General features: G+C 35.1%; 1 protein-coding gene across 3 annotated transcripts in view; it reads left to right on the top strand.

Moving 5' to 3' along the window:
• The window catches only part of PSMA8 (proteasome 20S subunit alpha 8), a 38,722-nt gene extending 17,527 nt beyond the window's left edge, over window positions 1-21,195 (top strand). For 2 of the 3 annotated variants that reach the window (XM_055324446.1, XM_055324445.1), the window contains exons 3-7: window positions 7,426-7,550; window positions 10,676-10,798; window positions 17,630-17,749; window positions 17,866-17,928; window positions 21,078-21,195. In XM_055324446.1, the coding sequence (XP_055180421.1) occupies window positions 7,426-7,550; window positions 10,676-10,798; window positions 17,630-17,749; window positions 17,866-17,928; window positions 21,078-21,170 (524 nt within the window). In that variant the 3' untranslated portion in view covers window positions 21,171-21,195. Of the gene's footprint in view, window positions 1-7,392; window positions 7,551-10,675; window positions 10,799-17,629; window positions 17,750-17,865; window positions 17,929-21,077 lie in introns of all 3 variants that reach the window. The other variant, XM_055324444.1, reaches the window with a different exon arrangement.
• Window positions 21,196-22,146: the final 951 nt, after the last annotated feature.

The following is a 22,146-nucleotide window of genomic DNA, read 5'->3' as shown; positions in this document are numbered from 1 at the left end:
GACAAAGTCAAAGGACAAAGTCAAAGGACAGAAGTCAAAGGACAAAGTCAATAGAGTAAAACAGCAGTCTGTGGAATGGGAGAAAATATTTGTAAAACTGTGTATCTGAGAAGGGAGTAATAGCCAGAATACATAAAGAATGCTTAGAACATAACAAGTAGACACCCCAATTCAAAAATGAGCAAAGAATTTAAATATTTATCCAAAGAAGGTATACGAATGGCCAATAAACACATGAAAAAATATTCAGTGTCACTAATCATTAGAGAAATGCAAATCAAAACTACAAAGAATTGCCACTTCTCATCCATTAGGATGGCTATTACCAAGAAAACAAACAAAATAAGGATTAACAAGACTGGAGAATTCCAAACTTTGTAGTCGGTGAGAATGTAAAACGGTATAGTCACTACTGAAAACAATATGGTGTTTTTTTTTAAAAATTAAACAGAATTACCATGTGATCCAACCATTCCACTTCTGGGTATATATCTAAAAGAAGTGAAAGCAGGGACTCAAAGAGATATTTGTATACCCATATTTATAGGAGTGTTAGTCACAATAGGTAAAAGATGGAAACAGCCCAGGTATCCATCAGTGAATGAGTGGGTAAACATAATGTGCTATATACATACAATGGAATATAATTCAGTCATAAAAAAGAAGGAAATTCTGACACATACTATAATATGGATGAATTTTGGAAGACATTATAGTATGTGAAATAAGTGGTCATAATAGTATAATTACATATAGTTCCACTTTATATGAGTACTGGCATAGTCAAATTCATAGACAACAGAAAGTAGAATGTTGGTTGCCAGGGGCTGTGGTGGAGGAGGACTGGGAGGTTATTTCATGGACTCAGAGTTTCAGTTGGGGAAAATAAAAAGTCCTAGAAATGGATGGTGATGATTTTCCAACAGTGTAAAAGTTCTTAATTCCATTGAACTGTTTTTAAACTTAGAAATGGTTAAAATGAGGGGGTCCCTGGGTGGCTCAGTGGTTTAGAGCCTGCCTTCGGCCCAGGGCGAGATCCTGGAGTCCCAGGATCGAGTCCCACATCGGGATACTTGCATGGAGCCTGCTTCTCCCTCTGCCTGCGTCTCTGCCTATCTCTCTCTCTTGTGTCTCTTATGAATAAATAAATAAAATCTTAAAAAAAAAAGAAATTGTTAAATTGATAAATTTCATGTTTTGTATATTTTACTATAATAAAAGAAAAAATTTAAAATGAAATCTTAGTATAAATAATATGGAATGCTTTAACTTCTGGTATGCGTACTTTTCTGACTTTAATATAAATTATATATGAATATGACTTTTTAGCAGAATAAAATAAGCACTTATTAATACTTTTCCCCACATTGATTTTCATAATTGGAAAATACCTAAATGTCTATTATTGGGGAACTAGATGGCATATCCAAGCAGTTGCTTAAAACTATAGGCTCGGGAACCATACCAGCTGGGTTCTAAGCCATACTCCCTTGCACAATACACCTGTGATATACTTAACTGCTCCTTGCCTCAGTTTAGTCTTCTTTAACATGAGGTTAATGACAGTGTGTATCTTATTGATTTGTTACAAGAATTAAATGAGTTAATACATAAGAAACATTAAGAACATTTAGAGCATATATTATTAATATTACCACTACAATTACTACTGCTACTACCATGTTATTTTTCTTATTTAGTAGCAGTTTAAAAAGGAGGTTATGGCCCACAACTATATAGTCAACTAATCTTCAACAAAGCAGGAAAGAATATCATGTGGAAAAAGACTCTAACAAATAGTGTTGGGAAAACTGGACAGCAACATGCAGAAAAATGAAAGTGGGCCACTTATATACACCATACACAATAAACTCAAAGTAGATGAAAGACCTAAGTTTAAGACGGGAAACCATCAAAATCCTAGAGGAGAACACAGGGGAAAGCAAACTATAAGAGACTCTACAGTTAAGAGAACAAACAGGGTTGCTGGAGAGGAGATGGGTGAGGGGGATGGGCTAAATGGGTGATGGGTATTAAAGAGGCCGTTTGTTGGGATGAGCACTAGATGTTATATGTAAGTGATGAATCACCAAATTCCTGAAACCAATATTACACTATATCTTAACTAAATTGAATTTAAACTTTTTTAAAAGGAGGTCATAGGATCTATACATATTGACACCATAAAGTATTCACAATACACATTAAAAATCTGGTTAGTGAATAATATGTATAATTTTGTTGGGATGCCTGGCTGGCTCAGCAGTTGAGCGTCTGTCTGCCTTTGACTCAGGGCATGATCCTGGAGTCCGAGGACTGAGTCCCACATTGGGCTCCCTGCGAGGAGCCTGCTTCTCCCTCTGCCTGTCTCTGCTTCTCTCTCTCTGTCTCTCATGAATAAATCAATAAAATCTTTTAAAAAACATATGTATAATATTGTTTTGTTTATAACTTGTGGAGTTATAGAGTAGCTTTTATTCCCTCTGTTGGAATATTTTACAATGAGTGCATATCAGAAAAAAAGTTTCATCTTGAAAAAATCACATTCTTTTGTCAATATTGTTATATTGTACTTTAATGTTTAGAAAACAGCCCTAGGGCAGCCTGGGTGGCTCAGCGGTTTAGCCTTCAGCCCAGGGCCTGATCCTGGAGACCAGGGATCAAGTCCCACGTCAGGCTACCTGCACGGAGCCTGCTCCTCCCTCTGCCTGTGTCTCTGCCTCTCTCTCTCTCTCTCTCTCTCTCTCTCTCTCTCTCTCTCACAAGAATAAATAAATAAAATCTTAAAAAAAAAAAAAGAAAACAGCCCTAAGGGAAAAAAAATTAAAGATTTTGAAAAAATAGTTCTTTCATGTACCATGTACAATTCCATTTAAAAGTAGAAATTCTGCACTGTGAAAGTATCTTCAAGATAAAGTTGTGGTATGAATTTAAAAGCACTAGACTGAGGACTTTTTTCTTCTATAGATTACTTATTTATAAGAGAAGTGAAATTGTAACTTTTTAAGTTTTTATTTAAATTCCAGTTAAATAAATAAATAAATAAATTCCAGTTAACATACAGTGTAATTAGTTTCAGGTATATAATATAGTGATTCAACACTTCTAATAACACTCAGTGCTCATCACAAGTGCACTGTTTAATCCCCAAAACCTATTTCACCTATTGTCTCTCTTTTTTCCCTTTGCTCATTTGTTTCTTAAGTTTCAGATATGACTGAAATCATATATTAGTCTTTCTCTGACTTATTTTTCTTAGCATAATATTCTCTAGCTCCATCCATATCATTGCAAATGGCAAGATTTTGTTCTTTTTAAGGCTGAATAATATTCCAGTGTGTGTGTGTGTGTGTGTGTGTGTGTGTGTACCACATCTTTATCCATTTATCAGCCAATGGGACTTGAACTATTTCCATAATTTGGCTACTATAGATAATGCTGCTATAAACATTGGGGTGCATATATATCCCTTTGGGTAAATACCTAGTAGTGCAATTCTTGGATCATAGGATAGTCATATTTTTAACTTTTTGAGGAACCTCCATACTGTTTTCCAGAGTGGGTGTACCAGTTTGCATTCCCACCAGCAGTGTAAGAGGATTCCCCTTTCTTCACATCCTCACCGACACCTGTTGTTTCTTGTGTTGTTAGTTTTAGCCATTCTGACAGATGTGATATTTCACTGTAGTTTTGATTTGTATCTCCCTAATGATGAGTGATGTGGAGCATCTTTTCATGTGTTCTGTTGGCCATCTGCATGTCTTCTTTAAAAATCTATTCATATCTTCTGCCCATTTTGTTTATTTTTAATTTTAAAAAAATTTTTATTGGAGTTCAATTTGCCAACATATAGCATAACACCCAATGCTCATCCCATCAAATGCCCCCCTCAGTGCCCGTCACCCAGGCACCCCCCACCCCTCACCCACCTCCCTTTCCACCACCCCATTTTTGCTTTTGTTTCTCTTGCCTTCATGGATGTATCTTGCAAGAAGTTACTGTGGCCAAGTTCAAAAAGGGTGTTGCCTGTGTTCTCCTCTAGGATTTTGGTGGAATCTTGTCTCACATTTAGATCTTTCATCCATTTTGAGTTTATCTTTGTGTATGGTGTAAGAGAATGGTCCAGTTTCATTCTTCTGCATGTGGATGTCCAATTTTCCCAGCATCATTTATTGAAGAGACTGTTTTTTTTCTTTCCAGTGGATAGTCTTTCCTCCTTTGTCGAATTAATATTGTGAAAATGTCAATGCTACCTAGGGCAATTTACACATTTAATGCAATCCCTATCAAAATACCATGGACTTTCTTCAGAGAGTTGGAACAAATTATCTTAAGATTTGTGTGGAATCAGAAAAGACCCCGAATAGCCAGGGGATTATTAAAAAAGAAAACCATATCTGGGGGCATCACAATGCCAGATTTCAGGATGTACTACAAAGCTGTGGTAATCAAGACAGTATGGTACTGGCACAAAAGCAGACACATAGATCAATGGAACAGAATAAAGAATCCAAAAGTGGACCCTCAACTTTATGGTCAACTAATATTCTGCCCATTTTTAATTGGAATATTCATGTTGGGGGTTTGATTTTGTAATTTTTTAATATATTTTATATACAAGCCTTTATCAGATATGCCATTTACAAATATCTTCTCCCATTACGTAGGATGAACAAATATTGTTAAAATGTCTATACTGCCCAAAGCAATCTACACATTTAATGCAATCCATTCATTATGAATTCAAACAAAATACCAACAGTGTTTTCCACAGAGCTAGAACAAACAATCTTAAAACTTTTATGGAACCACAAAAGACCTTGTATAGCCAAAGAAACCTTAAGAAAGAAATGCAGGCATCACAATTCCAGACTTAAAGTAATATTACAAAACAGTATGGTATGGGCACAAAAACAGATACATAGATCAATGGAACAGAAGAGAATACCCAGAAATGAACCCACAACTACATGGTCAATTATCTTCAACAAAGCAGGAAAGAATATCCAGTGGGAAAAAGACTGCCTCAAAAAAAAGTCTCTTCAACAAATGGTGTTGGGCAAACTGGACAGCAACATGCAGAAAAATGAAACTGGGCCACTTTCTTATACCATACAAAAAAATAAATTCAAAATGGATAAAGACCTAAATGTGAGACCTGAAACCATAAAAACCCTAGAGGAGAACAGAGGCAGTAACTTCTTTCTTGATATTCTCCTGAGCCGAGGAAAATAAAAGCAAACATTAATTATTGGGACTTCATCAAAATAAAAAGCTTTTTACACAGTGAAGGAAATAACAAAACTAAAAGTTAACCTACAGAATATGAGATTGCAGTTTTCAATGCTATCTTTAAATTGAAGTTGTTCTGGGGCACCTGGGTGGCTCAGTGGTTGAGCATCTGTCTTTGGCTCTGGTTGTGATCTCAGGGTCCTGGGATTGAGTCCCACATTGGACTCCCTGTAGGGAGCCTGCTCCTCCCTCTGCCTGCTTCTTTCTGTGTGTCTCTCATGAATATATTAATAAAATCCTAAAAAAAAATAAATTGAAGTTCTCTTTTTCCTAGCCATTTAGTATAGATTAGTGTAATTGCTATTTCTTATATTATAAACAAATACAATCACATAACTATTACTCATATGGTTTGGCAAATTTATCACTAATTTTTTTCTTGAATTAGTTATGTTACTACTGTTTAAGCATACTTTTATGTTTCTGTAGCTTTGGTTCATATTTACATAGTAAAGAGGAAATAACTTAGAAATATTCTTTCTGATCACATTTTCCAATTGAGTATAGTTTTTAATCCATAGGATAGGTAAAGTTAATCTCTTCCCATTTTTCTCTCCTATAACATTTATTAATAAATTTTTAAACCTTTTTTATAATGTAGACTTTACCTTCTCGGGGCTCAAACTCACAACCCCAAGATCAAGAGCATGTTCTACCAATGAGGCCAGCCAGGCTCTCCTCATATAACATTTTTTTAAAAAAATAAATGCTTTAAGGAGAACACTCAGTGACCTGTATATGAAAACCCAATTGAGAAATCCCTTTATAAATTTTTAATATATTTTTTAAGTAAATTCTACACCCAAAGTGGAGCTTGAACTCACCACCCCAAGATCAAAAGTCACATGCTCAACTGACTGAGACAGCCAGGCGCTTCTCTCATACAATGTTTGCAGAGAGCAGAGAATCACTTTTTCTGTAACTAACTGATTCAAATGCACCCTACCGATGAGTGTCAGAGTGATTCTTAGTGGCACATTGTGACAGGTTCTTCATTGTTGACTACCATTTATCTTCAGGGATTGACAATTCTTCCAGGTTTGTAGAAACACAATTTGAAATGGTGTGGAAGTGGAACACTAGTTTGTGACTGCAAAAGACTGATGATTATGTCAGAAATGATTTTGTGAATGCATCTTCCTGGCAGTGTGCTATTGAGAGAATGGAGAAAGAAAATGGCCACATAAAGGTCAAATGCCAAAGACCTCTTGAATAGAAATGTTTGCAACCCTTGCACTTAAGTTTTGGGTCAGTTACTTTTATAGAAACATTCTATTTCCTTATGGAGGTTTTGCAAATTCATTACATGATGTTTTGGTGTGGCAAAAGGGAGACAGTGTCTTCTTTTTCTGTTTTAACATTCTTGATTTTCAAACCCTTAATCTTAGACAAAAACCTAAGAGAAATCCATATGTCACAGTTACATTGAATGCAGTTTGAATTCAACGGATATGTGTTTGATAATGAAGTAATGTTTCCACAAGGAGAAATCCAGCTTACTTAATGATTTGGGTAATGAGTAATGAGTATATTGATTTTGGAACCAGGATAAACTATCAGCCTTTGATCAGTCTGCCATTGATACCTTCCCAAAAAATAATTTTAAGAAGATATGATTACATAGATTTTTAGAAAATGTTTAATAAAAACTAATAACCAGCCCAGCTACTGTGACTTAAAACATTTTGATCTTTGGGAAAATTTACTTAACGTTAGTGTTTACCTATTATTCTTTAAAACTATTTTCTTTAGGGACACCTGGGTGGCTCAGTGGTTGAGCGCCTGTCTTCGGCCCAGGGCGTGATGATGGAGACCCGGGACCAAGTCCCACATGGGGCTCGCTGCATGGGGCCTGCTTCTCCCTCTGCCTATGTCTCTGCCTCTCTCTGTGTGTCTCTCATAAATAAATAAAAAATCTTAAGAAAATCAAACTATTTTCTTTAAAAAGTAAATATTAATACATCAGATTAAGTGTTGAATATCACATAAGTGATATTATTTTATAAATTATTTATAATAGACATATACTGAAAAAAATGATATTACAAGAAAGATTTCATGGTAGCTAAAAACAAAACAAAACACTTTTAACCAGGAAAGAGTCATTCGTTTTTGTATTACTTATTTTTACAGGACTGACTGCTGATGCTAGAGTAGTAATAAATAGAGCCCGTGTGGAGTGCCAGAGTCATAAGCTTACAGTTGAGGACCCAGTCACTGTAGAATATATAACTCGCTTCATAGCAACCTTAAAGCAGGTAAGCCAATATTCCAACAGATTTCCTCAGGTTCTGCATCATTATGGTTCCTATCATGGGAATGCTACAATAACTCCAGTCATTTGATCTGTTAAATCTACTAAACTCATTATTCCTTCTAACACTTACTTCATACTCACACTCTTATTCCAGTGGACTGATCTGAACATTAGAAATCTCAATCACAATCAATTCTAGGAATTATATTAAAATTTAAAAAAAGCAATAAATCTCATTTAAGATTTCTACACCTCTGTACATACAGTAATAAAAACTCTTTTTTAAATGTTTACTAGAAAAAAAAAACCATAGTTCTTTCACCTACAAACCTAAACACCATTGATCATTGGATATGACTTTTTTTTTTAAGATTTATTTATTTATTATTTTAGAGATACAATGGGGAGGGAAGGAAGGAGAGGAAGAAAGAGAATCGTAAGCAGGCTTCACACTCAGTGCATAGCCCAACATGGGGCTCAGTCTCACAATCCTGAGATCATTTCCTGAGCTGAAATCAAGAGTCCAACACTCAACCAACTGAAACACCCAGGTGCCCCTGGATATGACTTCTGAGTCCTTACGTAGATACATGGTTTGACATTAAGTATAATCATGATGCATATAAGGATTTGTTCTCTATCATTTTATGTGTCCTTTATGTCAGCATAGTCCTTATGCATACTTACCATTCTTACTAACTATATAAAATACTGTTTCCAGTTCCTCACTGGTAATTATTTAGATTGTTTCCAGTCTTTCCCTTTCTCATTCTCTCATTTAGTACTTTAATAGCATTACTCTATCTTTGTCACAGCTTTTCTCTTTTTTGAATTATATCATTAAATTAATTTTTAGTATGAGATTACTAGATTAGAGATTTATAATTGGTTTTAAGACTAGTTATATGTAGCTAAATTGCTTCCTAAAAAGATTGAACCAATTTTTATTGTGCAACCAGCAATGCATAAATGTATCCCTGAAGGATCATCAGCCTTGGGTTTTCATTTTTATTTTTCAAGTAAGTATAACATAGTACTATAGTGGTTGTTTTAAATTGTATTTTATAATCAGTAGTGAGGTTGATTTTCTTCCCACATGTTGGTTTGCTATTTTCATTTCTTCTGTTGTAAACTGTCTTTCCTTTTGACAGGCACTCCTGTGATTAAGAATGTGCCTCTAGGGGAAAAAAAAAAATGTGCCTCTAGGAGCCAGAATTTGGGAGTTTTGAATCCTGGCTCTGCTACTTCCCTACTTCCTAGTTAGTGCCGTGAGCATACTAGTTAGCCTGTTTTGTCTTAATTTTCTTATTATAGAATAAACATTACAATTATACCTATGTTGTTGAGTTGCGTTATGGATTAAATAATTTAATACACATAAAGCATTTAGAATATTTCTGGCATGGATTTTAACATTAGTCCATGTAGAGATTTATTTTAATAAACTATCCTAGATATTAAAAGTTTTAAATTACATACTTATAAAGAGTTACCTTATTTTTTTTCAATTTAATTTATGTTGCAAGGAAGTCCAACATTTTTATATTACTCTGCTCTTTTTATTTGCTTTCATTTTCTCAGTGGTTAAACAGGTATCCACTGGAGTGCCTACATGCCTCAGTGGGCTTAGCATCCAACTCTTGATCCCACCTCAGGTCTTGATCTCAGGGTCATGAGTTCAAGCCTGATGCTGAGGTCCACACTGTATCCACCAAAAAAGCAACATGTAGAACATTGTGTATACAAGGTTCCCAACCTTGGTTTTTAGTTTTTCTTCTAGTATTATAGAGCCTCCACATAGAACATTTAGTATTCATTGTAAACCTGTAACAGTGTGGTTGCTACTGGGAAGGGGCCTGGGGCTCAGAGACAAAGGAGAGCCTTTATGTATACTTTTATACTTTTAAATTACTTTAACCCTATGCAAGTACTATTTTTTCATTAAAGAAAAAAAAACATGATTGATTAAACAAATGAAAGGGTCTTTCTTCTGAGGTATATTTTACAAACCATCCCTTTCATACCTCTGTGTAAACTAGGAATATTAGGAAATACAAAAGAATGAAGTCATAAACTCTGTTCTTTAATAGTTTATTTACCCTTGTAGCCCAACTATTTGCATTCCAAATTTGAGGTAGCTAATAAAAATACATAATAAAATACAAAAATGAAAAAAAGGTATGAGTTTGAGCTTTCTGTCAGGGCTGCCCTCTGCACAACTTCTAGGGGCACCAGTCTCAGAATTAGTGTGAATTCTACTCTTTGGAGCACTATCCAGGAAGTTCTCAGCACTAAAGTAAAAAAGAAATACAATTGGTTTCCAGTGCCCTGCTGTCTGGGAGGAAAAAACATGCTTTTTCTTCCAGAGAGACAAAGGTTTCCTTGTTCAGGAACTGAAAGAATGTCTTAGTTGGGTTTTTTGTAGAGATAACCTGGTATATAGTGAACAGAATATACTTGATAATAATAGTATCAAGTAAGAATATTGATTATAAAAGTAACAATTACAGTGTCTCTCAGAGTAAACCCCCAGAACTTGTTTCCAAAGCACAGCTCATTAAAATCAGCTTTACTAGGAGGAACCAAAATGGTGTGACATATGGTTTTCTGCTATGTTAACAAGATTACAATCCAGTTATGTCATGAAAAAATATATAAAGCAACAAAAAATACTTTTAAGACCATATATAAGCAAACTTACTTTTTATTTTATACACTGTATACATTAATTTCACTAAAATTTCATCATAAATTGAAGTTAGTCCATAAAAAGGAAGAGGATCTTATAACAAGAATTGACAAAGAAGATCATTGCACCAGGAGTACCTTATTTACTATTAATTTTTTTTAAGATTATTTATTTATTTGGGGGAGACACAGACAGCACAAACTGGGGCGGAGGGAGGCGAGGAAGAGGAAGAAGCAGACTCCCCACTGAGCAGGGAGTGCAACATGGGGCTCCATCCCAGGACCTTGAGATCATGACCTGAGTTGAAGGCTCAACCAACTGAGCCACTGAGGTGCCCCTATTATTAAGATTTCTTAGTTAAGTAATTATTAAGTAATAGTGCTGTTCTTTGTATGGCCTCATACTGGAAGTAGTTATAAAAACATTTTATTTTTCAGAAATATACACAAAGCAATGGACGAAGACCTTTTGGCATTTCTGCCTTAATTGTAGGTTTTGATGATGATGGTATCCCAAGATTGTATCAGACTGATCCCTCTGGTACTTACCATGCTTGGAAGGTAAGTCATGAATTTGTTAATATATTTTAGAAGTTGAGTAAATGTATTTACAGTAAATGTTTTATTGCTTTCAGGGACATGAAAAAAGTTATATTGCATTAAAGTACTGATAGTGGTACAAACTTTATGTAATCATTTAGCTAGTCACCAACTATGATGATTTTTGATGGATAGAGAAACACTTTGGTTCATTAATCACAGGGTCTTTTCCTTACTTTTGAAAAGATGCGACAAACCTAAATAAATATAAATGGCCAAATTAGAGATATATCCAATTCCTATTCATCATTCATTCTTTCAAATAAGTACTGTATTATATGCATATCAAAGCATCCCTCTTTCTGCTTTTAAAACAGAATTGAATGAGCATTTAAACCCTATAGTGAGGGATACCTGGGTGGCTCAGCGGCTGAGCACCTGCCTTCAGCCCAGGGCGTGATCCTGGAGTCCCAGAATCCAGTCCCATATCGGGCTCCCTGCATGGAGCCTGCTTCTCTCTCTGCCTATGTCTCTGCCTCTTTCTCTGTGTCTCTCATGAATAAATAAATAAAATCTTTAAAAAATAAAAAAATAATAAAAGAAATAAACCCCATAGTGAGACATTTAATGCATTCTCTACTCTAGGAGAGTTAGAGTACCCAAACTATGAATATATGTAGAAGTATATTATAATTGTATCCATATAATTCCTGGAATATAGTTTGTTTTCTGCATAAGTTATTTTTCTTTCAGTACCCAAATACTTTGTTTAATGGTACATTCAAATCTAATAAAAAACCTAGTGGCCATTTCCAGAAATAAATTTTTATATATTTTCATATATAAAAATAGAAGTACATTATAGAATCTAAATAATGTTTACTTTATTAAAAGTTTAAATACCCAAGCTTTAAATAATTTCATGAAGTGTTTATTTTACTGTTATTAAAAACCAAATAAATTAATGGGAAATACTGCCTTGGTCTTTATGCCTGTATTAACTAAAGGAATTGATCTGAGCTGACCATACTCATACTGTTTTATAAACTAATTAACCAGGTCAGTAAAACAGTAGATTATATTTTTGCCACAAAGATCTGATTATTTTGTTAGCTGCACATCTTTTAAGCTAACTAGACAAACTAATTGATAATCAGAAACTATGAATTTACCTACTGCAAATACCAGACTTTTTTCTGCCAATTTAAGAAATCTTTTACATGTACTAGATTTCTTATGCCTCCCAAATCTATACCTTGAACAAAACAAGTTACTACCCTCAGTCTTTCTCTAAATATTTTAAAGTCTGCCATCTTCTGTTTGTATTAATCATTACATCATTACACTTCGTTTCAATATCATAACAACTTCCAAGTTTACATAATTTTCCATTTTAATTTGATTGCTCCTTAGGGTCATTCAGAGAAGCATTTTTGTTTTATTTTAAAGCCAACTAGTTAGGAAAATTATGGAATTTTTTTAATTGTTGGGAATTTTGTTTATCATCTAGGTTTGAAACTATGCTTTGTTGTGGTGTCTGAAGGCCATGTGTCATCATTTAACTGATTTCACATATTGTACTTTCTCGTAAGATTTTGGTTGAAATCAAATGCAGCTTTAAAAAAAATAACAAAAAACATTAGAAAACTTTAATTTTACATATTTGGTAAGTGAGACTCGAGTTAAGTTGGCTTTTGTTTGTTTTTTAGGTTCACATCATTAGTTAATAAGAAAACTGTCATTAGAACTCAGGGTCTTCTGCTTTCTTAGTACAGTGTTTCTTCCATTACATTCTGCTGGGGCCAAATGATTCCCTATGCATGTTACATAAATTCTGTTATCCAGTCTTAAAAAGTAGAATAAAATCTTGTGGTAGAATTTCTGTTTTGGGGAGACTACATATAGTACTTTAGCTGTGAGATCAGGTGGGTTTTTTTCCCTTTTTCATTCATTTCTATATTTTATTTTATACTCTGATTTACTATACCAGTAGCCTGATAAAGTGATATAATGGGCCATTGAGGGCACAGTTATGGTACCATATGGTGACGACACTTTGTAGTGCTAGGATGTAGTTTTATAAGGTGCACATAGAGGACATGTGAAATGGGTAGTAGAAATAGGAAATTAAAAATATAAACTGTGGCCACATGACCTGTAGCAGAAATGAGAACAGAAACCTCTGATGTCAACCAGAACTTTGGTTTGTTGGGGTTCTTTACCTGGTATGTAACACAAACTTTTTTTTTTTTTAACATTATGGTCCATTAATGATCCTGTCTTAATGGATTATAGAGCCTTCCATTAGCTTTTTTCACTTTACATGAGAATACTATGAGAGTTTTAGACATCTCCTTCCTGGTCCCATTATATAACAGTAACTTTATTTCTCTTGATAATCAGAATAAATCATACCATCTTTTTGATAACCCATTATTTGCCTACTGGTTCAAAGGCATGAGGTATCCAAAATTGCCAAGTAACAGTCTCAGTTTCTAGTTAAGTGAAATTGTTATATTCCCTAGTAGAACACTGCCTCTTATCCCTTCCCCACCACTCCACCTATTTGGGAAGTAGGACCTTTAATACAATTCAAGAAGCAAAAATTTTATTAATCAGCCATTAGGGGTTTAATGAGACATCTATCCCTTGATTCCTAGATTTGTGGCTATGAGAGAAATTAGTTAACGGTTCCTATTTCAGGGCACATACAGGATCTTGTAGAATAGAAACCTGGCTCCCTAAGATGCTGATGCTATAACTGAGTCTTCAGTTGGCTATTCCCTGTTTTTATCAGGCTGGCTTCTTTAGGATTAGAGAACATGATAAGACTAGTGAATCTCATGGGCATAAGTGCTCTCAGTTCCTCCTTGGTCACCAGCAGGGTCTTGTAGGATCCCATGATGGTGAAGAAAGCATTCATCAAGTTCACAGAAGGTGGTACATTTGATATAGGGAAAGGAAAGTCATATCCAGATTAAGTTTCTCTTCCAGTGAGGGCATACAGCTGCCCCTTCCATGACAAAAAAAAAATCAGTCCTTTAGTTTTGGCAGTATCCAGATCAGTGGTGAGGGGACACCCTATTTTAAATATTTTTTTCTTCTTTACTTATTTTTATATTGCAGAAAGTATTTTTTTTTAATGTGGAGTAACAGGTTCTGGAGTTTGGTGTATTACATTAAATTGAACTAATCAAAAACTCTCCTGCTATAACCATGTAGAAAGCTAGAATGATCATTAACATGTTTTTAATGCATAGCTGAACTCACAGAAAAGACAGAAACTCCTAAAGGGCCAGAAATGAAGAAGGAATTGAGTACCAGAGCAGTAAGCATGTGAGTTGATGATATTGCTGTACTTAGGGATGTTATAGTGTAGGATTCTCAAAGATAATTACCATCAAAAGTTACAAAGTAAAATCTATTATCAGTATATAATTTAACAAATATTCAGTATATAAGTATTTGAATTAAATATCAAATATTGTTCTAGGTTCTGGGGATATAGAGGTGACAAAAAATATGTTCAGATGGCATATACATAATATAAGTCCTGTGGGGGAAAAAGAACAAGATTGGGAGGATGGAGTGTGATTGGTAGGTAAGGTAGTCAGGGAAAGCACCTTTGAAAAGGTGATATTTGAACAGAGGCCTAAAGAAAGTGAAGGAGCAGCCCAGGTAGTTATTTCTGTGGTATTCCAAACAGAGGAACCAATCAGGGCAAGATTCCAAGGAAGCAATATGTTCCATATCTATGAGATACCAAGCTCTACGCAGAGCGTATGACTGTGCTGTGGTGAATCAGTATGATAGTCATGAGGGATCAGTAGCAGATATAGGAGGGAGCTAGATCTTGTAGGGTCTAAAGGCCATGGATAGGACTTGGATATTAAAAGAGAGTGATGTAGAAAGCTACCTGAGGTTTTGGCATATTAGAGTAACATGATCTGACATATTTTTAAAGGATCTGTGTGGCTGCTGTATTAAGTACACTGTGCAGCAGTGTAGAATCAGGCAAACAAGTTAGAAGGCTGTGCCCAATAATAATCCAGGCAAAACCTGATATAGATCAGGGGTAGTGGACTAGTGGAAGGTGGGGAAGGATCCAGCATCATCTGTGAATAAGGAGAACCTAGAGAGTGGTGTCCTGGATTGTAATTGAAAACAGTATTCTGAGAAGAGCTGATCAGCTGACCAGAGCCATTGATGGGTCAGGTAAAAAGTGAAATGATTGGCTCTGGCAATGAGCAGGTCATGGGTGACCTCGACAAGAACACCTCATAGTGATGAGAGCCTGATTGGAGTGGATTTAAAAGAGATAAGAAAGATCAAGAATCATCAGGCTTCCATACTTTCTGTATAAGATCACATAAAGAAGAACTATTGTATTACTCATCAGCTAAGAAATTCCGAAAATAAGTAAAGTATTCCTGCCAAAATGATCTTCTTTATCAATTTTTATTCTTTTTAAAAAGATTTTTATTTATTTGATAGAGAGAAAGAGCACAAGTGGGGGGAGGGGCAGAGGGAGAAGTTAGCTCCCCACTAAGCAAGGAGCCCTACACTGGGTGATCCCAGGACCCTGAGATCATGACCTGAGCCAAAGGCAGACACTTAACTGATTGAGCCATTCCAGTGCCCCATCGATTTTTGTTCTGTATATCTTTAAGATATGCAAAGATTTAGCTGTGAGGTATTGTTTTGGCTCTTAACCACAGAGATATGATGATTCTTAACCCATAAAGATTTATTTTTCTCATGTAATAAGTTTGAAGACAGATGGTTGCTGCTTTTTGTCTCTTTTATTTTTTATTTATTTATTTATTTTTGTCTCTTTTATTATCTTAGTCTTTGCCCATGCTCTCTCATTGTGGCTACCAGATCTCTAGCCAGCCTGTCTGCATTCCAGGCAGCAAAAGTTTCTACAGTTCCACCCATTTATTTTTACTTATATATTCCTATTAACTGACGCTAGGAAATGACACTTTTCAGCAGGCACACTGCCCAGAGTTCTGTCACAAAGGAAGAATGGATTTGGGGGTTGACTGCTAATAATCTTTGCCATAGAAAATTATCATTAATCATTATAGGTAGGCAGAAAAAAAAATCGCAAAACTAACAGTCTGTTGAAGTGGGCTAGGGTGGGTGATAGACTTGGAAGAAGGGTGGGGATATAAGTATGGCAAGAATAAGATTTTAGGGAACCAGCCAAGTAAGTAAGAATTAAAGAACTTTACACCAAAAAAAAAAAAAAAAAAAAAAAAAAAGAATTTTACACCACCGTTTAGAAGAATTAGGAAGGTCACCAGGAATTTATAAGGTAACCTTCTAAGGGCTCAGTGAGATTTCTGGATAAACTCCTATCTTATAGTCTTTGATCTTAGCGAAATTTCAAGGCCACAACATTTATTTTAAAATTTCACAGGTGTTTTTTTTAATCCTTTGAAATATAAAGGAATATAAAAAATTCTGTGAAGTAAAAATAATCTTCTGCTAACCAGAACAATATACTGTCATGCAGTACAAAAGGTATGCTTTCATGCTCTCTTTTGAAATCTCTTTCCTATAATCATAATACTAACCATAGCTAGTTAGAACTGAGACATTCGCTCATTCAGTCCTGGGATCCTTCAGTGAAAGCATGAGCCTTTCCGCTGGTTCTTTCCTCTCTCTACACTCATTATAGCAAAGGGGCATGTGGCAGCATAGTTTATAGACTTCAGAGCTTGGAATGTCAATTCAGACTACTTGGTTTCAAAGCTCAGCTCTTCTATTTATCCCATCTGTGATCTTAGGCAATATTATTCAGGCCACTGGTTCACAAATAAGGGTGATTCTCTACCCTCTAAGAGACACTTGGCAATATCTAGAGACATGTTTGGTTGTCTGTCACAACTGGGGTGGGGATGCTATTGGCATGTAATGGATAGAGGCTGCTAAACATCCTATAGTGTACCAGACAGCCCCCCACAGCAAAAAATCATTCAGCTAAAATGTTAATAGCACTGAAGTTGAGATAGCTTGTTTTAACCTTTTCAAGCCCCCATTTCTTCACTCATGAACTGGGCTTAGTAGTAGTAACTATTGTTTTTGTGCTGGCTAAAGGAAATAATTTAATTGTTTAGCATTGGCTAATGGAAATAATCCATGTAAAATGCTTAGCATAGTGTCTGGCACATAAGTGCTCTATTAATAAGAATTACTTTATCATCATCATTATCATCACTAATACTTGCCTAGATATTTAGACTAAATTAAAAAAAAACATGTCTATACTACCTGTGGTTATGCAGCCAGGAAAAACATGTGCCTCTTTCCTTCATCTGATGAAAATTTCTAAAGAACAAAGAAAAATGAGGAATAGAACAGAAGAATCTTTACTCACTTATAGAATCAAAGATAATGAATCAGTAATTAGATGACCATTTTTTTCCAAGTTCTAAGAACACAGTCCTTATTCATGTAAACAGTTTTGTTCTTTGGGTCAATGTCCTTTTTTTCCTCTTTCTTTCCTCCTTTTTTACTACATTGCAAAGTCATACCTCCTTTCCTCTGTATATATTTTGAATTTCAACTATTTCAGTCTTCCCTGGTTATCAAGGACTTGAGAGCCATTAAAGTAGTAGAAGGCATTAACCAGGACAAGGTATTGGTATGTTTGAAGATGAGTCATGCAATCATGACTATGTTATTCACATAGAAACAAAATGAGCTGCTGAAATGTTTCCTAAGTTTTCAAAAACTATAATTTTCATTTGGTAAGAAATATCTCAGTAAACTCTGAAATTCACTGAGTGACCATAAATTAATTTGTATTGCAATGATATTAATAATTACCTTGTATTTTTCAAGGCAAATGCAATAGGCCGAAGTGCTAAAACAGTCCGAGAATTTCTAGAAAAAAATTACACAGAAGATGCTATAGCAAACGACAATGAGGCTATCAAATTAGCAATAAGAGCTTTGCTAGAAGTAAGTGACCTAATAAAACATACTCAGAAAAACAAGTGTTTTTTTTTCTTATCTATTTCCTTACTAAAAATAAAATGTGCTGAAGTAATTTTAATATTGTGCTTGTTCTACATTAGGTTGTCCAGTCTGGTGGAAAAAACATTGAACTTGCTATAATAAGAAGAAACCAGCCTTTGAAAGTAAGTCATTAACCAAAGAGAAAAAAAAAATCTGTAGCATAAAATAATTGGATAACAGTTGAATCTTGTCAAAATGTTGACACCTGTGAATCTTCATTAAAAGCCTGAAACACCCATTAGCATCCACTGACACTATGATGACATCTGTTTTGTTTCTGTAGGCTAATGTCCACTAATTTGTATGTGCTTGTGCAAGCAGTTACCTATCCTTGGTCCTTTGTGAAGACTTAGAGGAGCTGAAATCTATATGTAGGCTAACCCCATTTAGAATATATTCTTGTAAGTAAGAACCCCTACTGAGTAGTCATATATGGGATTGGTATAATATATCATCTTTGGAGATTTATTCCCAGCCCCACATACAAGCCTACCTTAGAGATACTGAGGATTCAGTTCCAACTATGTTATTAAGCCGATACTGCAAAAAAGCAAGTCAAATGAATTTTTTGGTTTCCCAATGCATATAAAAGCTATATTTACACAATGCTGTAGTCTCTTAAGTATGCATTAGTCTAAAAACAAATACATATCTTAATTTAAAAATACAGTGCTAAAAAATGCTACCTAGCATTTGAGCTGTCAGTGAGTCATAATTACCAATTACAGATCACCACAACAGATATAATAGTAATGAAAAAATTTGAAATATTGCAAGAATTACCAAAATGTGACACAGATACAAGGTGAACAAATGCTGTTGGAAAAAGGGTGCAAAATAAGCTTGCTTGATGTAGGGTTGCCACAGACTTTCAATTTGTAGAAAACGCAGGTTGGTAGAGCATGCAACTCTTTTTTTTTTTTTTTTAAGATTTTATTTATTCATGAGAGACAGAGAGAGAGAGAGAGGCAGAGGCACAGGCAGAGGGACAATTAGGCTCCATGCAGGGAGCCCGACGTGGGACTCGATCCCAGGTTTCCAGGATCACGCTCAGCGGTTTAGTGCCAAAGCACTAAACCACTGAGCCACCCAGGGATTCCCTAAAGCATGCAACTCTTGATCTCAGGATAGTGAGCTCAAGCCCTATGTTGGGCATAAAACTTACTTAAAAAAATAATAAAAATAATAAAACCCCAGCAATTTATTAAAAATGCAGTATCTGCAAAAGCACAATTAAAACAATGTATTCCTGTAGAGAGCCGTTACCATCCTTATCTTTTTAGATATTCTGAAATGAAGTTATGCTTCCAGCCAGTGTCATTCAGCTATCATTTGTATAATTGTTGGGCCTCCAGGCTTCTTACATAGTATTATCCTTCATTATGTCAAAAAGCCTCCATCCCTTGATTGGCTACTAGTTTTTATCTATGTTCTCTTCTTTTCACTTAAAAGTGCCTTGAGCCTCTGTTAAGACTTAAATTTTAATACCTAGTGTAATAACCTTTCTGTATTTCTTTGTGGCAAGACTAGCATTATTTTTTGTATACTTTTTGGTAGCATTATGGGTTAAAACTGCTGAATCACAAAGTAAATCGTCCAGAGTACTGTGATAGAGGACTCATTGGCTAAAGATCATTTGAAACGTGGTTCACTGTTGTTCCTTAGGTAGAACTGTACATGGTATATTTTGCCAAATCTCTGAGCTTGTAAAAAGCACTTAAAGCATGGGAAACTATATGAAAAGTATACTAAAAATATTATTTTAGGGGTATCTGGGTGGCTCAGTCGGTTAAGCATCTGCCTTCAGCTCAGGTCAGGGTCCTAAGATTGAGTCCCACATAGGGCTCCCTGCTCAGCGGGGAGCCTGCTCCTCCCTCTCCCCTTGCTCTTCCCTCCTGCTTATGCTCTCTCCCCCTCTCTCTGGCAAATAAATAAATAAAATCTTATTTAAAAAGTATTATTTTGGGCAGCCTGGGTGGCTCACGGTTTAGTGCTGCCTTCAGCCCAGGGTGTGATCCTGGAGACCCGGAATCGAGTCCCACATTGGGCTCCCTGCATGGAGCCTGCTTCTCCCTCTGCCTGTGTCTCTGCCTTTCTCTCTGTGTGTGTCTCTCATGAATAAATAAATAAAATCTTAAAAAAATAAATAAAAAATAAAAATATTATTTTACATATACCTTTGTTTTGAAGGAAATATTTCAAGAGGAAATAATATTAAAATCAGTGTTGGATGGAGCAGTAGGGTTTTTGTTTTTTGAGTTGTTACATTGTTTTAACACCACATTCCCACTTTTGACTAGTCAACTAGTAGATGGGGATATGGGGAGTTAGAAAAATGGGGAGTGGAGTGTAGGTTCTGCCCCTGCATGGCCCCACAAAAATCGTGGTGCTGATCACAGCATGTGGAGAGAACTGGGCTGTGTTGTCACCCCTGCTGTTAAGGGTCTCAGGATAGATATGCCAACACTACAAAGACACAAAACCACCGAGGCCAGGGTCACCTTTCCAGCTCCATCATATACACATATAATACATACCCACATGAATATACACACCAGTCATGCATATATTTCTTACTAATGTGCGGTAGGATGATATGTGCACTGGCAGCAAAGTTAGACCGCCAACCCACGTGCTATTTCAGGATACGCTGTGTGGCAAATAGGGTATATGCTTTGGAATTGGATAGACTTGGGTTTAAATTTAGAGTTAGACCTAAGTTCCAGCAAATTGATGTTTAATAGTATACCCTTGAGCAAGTTGCTCCCATCTTTAATTTTAAATATAATAAAATTGATTTATATAAAATAAAATATATTTTTGCTTTATATTTAAGGAGTTGTAAACAAAGCAGTGTAAGTCATCTTTTCACTACTTCTGTAGCTATTCTAATGGCTGATAAAATAGGCAAAACCCTATCAGAATCACACAATTGGGTAGAGAGGGGGAGTTAAATAATGAGTTACTTACTCATAAATAGAATAAGCCTGCATTAAAATGTTTCAGAGTTATATGCATATTTAGGATATGTAATGCAATATAACACTTTGCCCTGCTTTCTTAGCACAATGATAGTGGAAATATCAGAATTCAGATTTTGTACATATTTGTTATAAGTATTTTGCTTATATATATATTCATATTTTTGAAGATATAAAATTAAAATTTAAATAGAAAATATAAATGTATAAGATATAATTGGTTCCTCCATATTGGATTTAGAAATTACTGGTATAATTGAAATTTGCTTTTTAAAATATTTTCTTTTCAGATGTTTAGTGCCAAAGAAATTGAATTACAAGTAACAGAAATAGAAAAGGAAAAGGAAGAAGCAGAGAAGAAAAAGTCCAAAAAGACCACCTAATTTTTAGGATGAACATTAGGAACCTAAAATGTTTAATTGTACTCCTTGGAATTACTTAGTGAAGTTTTAAAGAAAGTAAGTTGGTTTGTGGCATTACATTTAGTAGTTATGTGCTGTCTTGAGAATGCCACATATCTGGCTGTCTTCAGTAGGCTACATAGACAAACATATCTTAGTATGAAGATCTTTGAAAACAAATTTTATTAATTGTTGAAGGCAGTCACAATTCCATGTAAGCCTGAGACTATACATAATAACTTGTCCAGTGTGTTACTTTTCTTCATCTGTACAAATTTAAGAAAAAAACCTTAATTTTAAAAAATTAATAATTTGTTAAAAAGATTTTTTAATAAAAATTAATTTGTTGATGTTTGGGTATTGAGTATCAGGTAAAGAGATAGCTATTGCAAAATAAACTGAATACTGAGTTGTACTTCTAGATAAATGATAAAAATACCCTTGTATTGAATTACCAAAATTTTGTCAGAGCCTTCTTTTTGAAACATATTATTTTTGTCATTTCATAAGTTGCAGTATGTTATTTTTTCATGGAACAAATTTAAAGACCTAATCTAAATAGGCAGTTAAAGTGTGGTGGGGCACCTGGGTAGCTCAGTGGTTGAGCATCTGCCTTTGGCTCAGGTCATGATCCAGGGGTCCTGGAATCCAGTCCTGCATTAGGCTCCCTGTGGGGAGCCTGCTTCTTCCTCTGCCTATGTCTCTGCCTCTCTCTGTGTCTTTCATGAATAAACAAAATCTTTGAAAAATAAAAAAATAAAGTGTAGTTAAGAGCTTTTAAGGGCATCCAAATAGGGTACTCTATATATTGGAAAACAAGAGAAATGAACACATGTAATTCTTAATTTCAATTTTTATTTTATCTTTTTTTTTTTTAAGATTTATTTATTCATAAGAGACACAGAGAGAGAGAGAGAGACAGAGACAGAGACACAGGCAGAGGGAGAAGCAGGCTCCT

This window comes from Nyctereutes procyonoides, unplaced genomic scaffold, assembly GCF_905146905.1.
Source record: "Nyctereutes procyonoides isolate TBG_1078 unplaced genomic scaffold, NYPRO_anot_genome, whole genome shotgun sequence".
Classification (NCBI taxonomy): domain Eukaryota; kingdom Metazoa; phylum Chordata; class Mammalia; order Carnivora; family Canidae; genus Nyctereutes; species Nyctereutes procyonoides.
The sequence above is the reverse complement of the archived record's forward strand: the minus strand, read 5'-3'. Positions and strand labels throughout refer to the sequence as shown.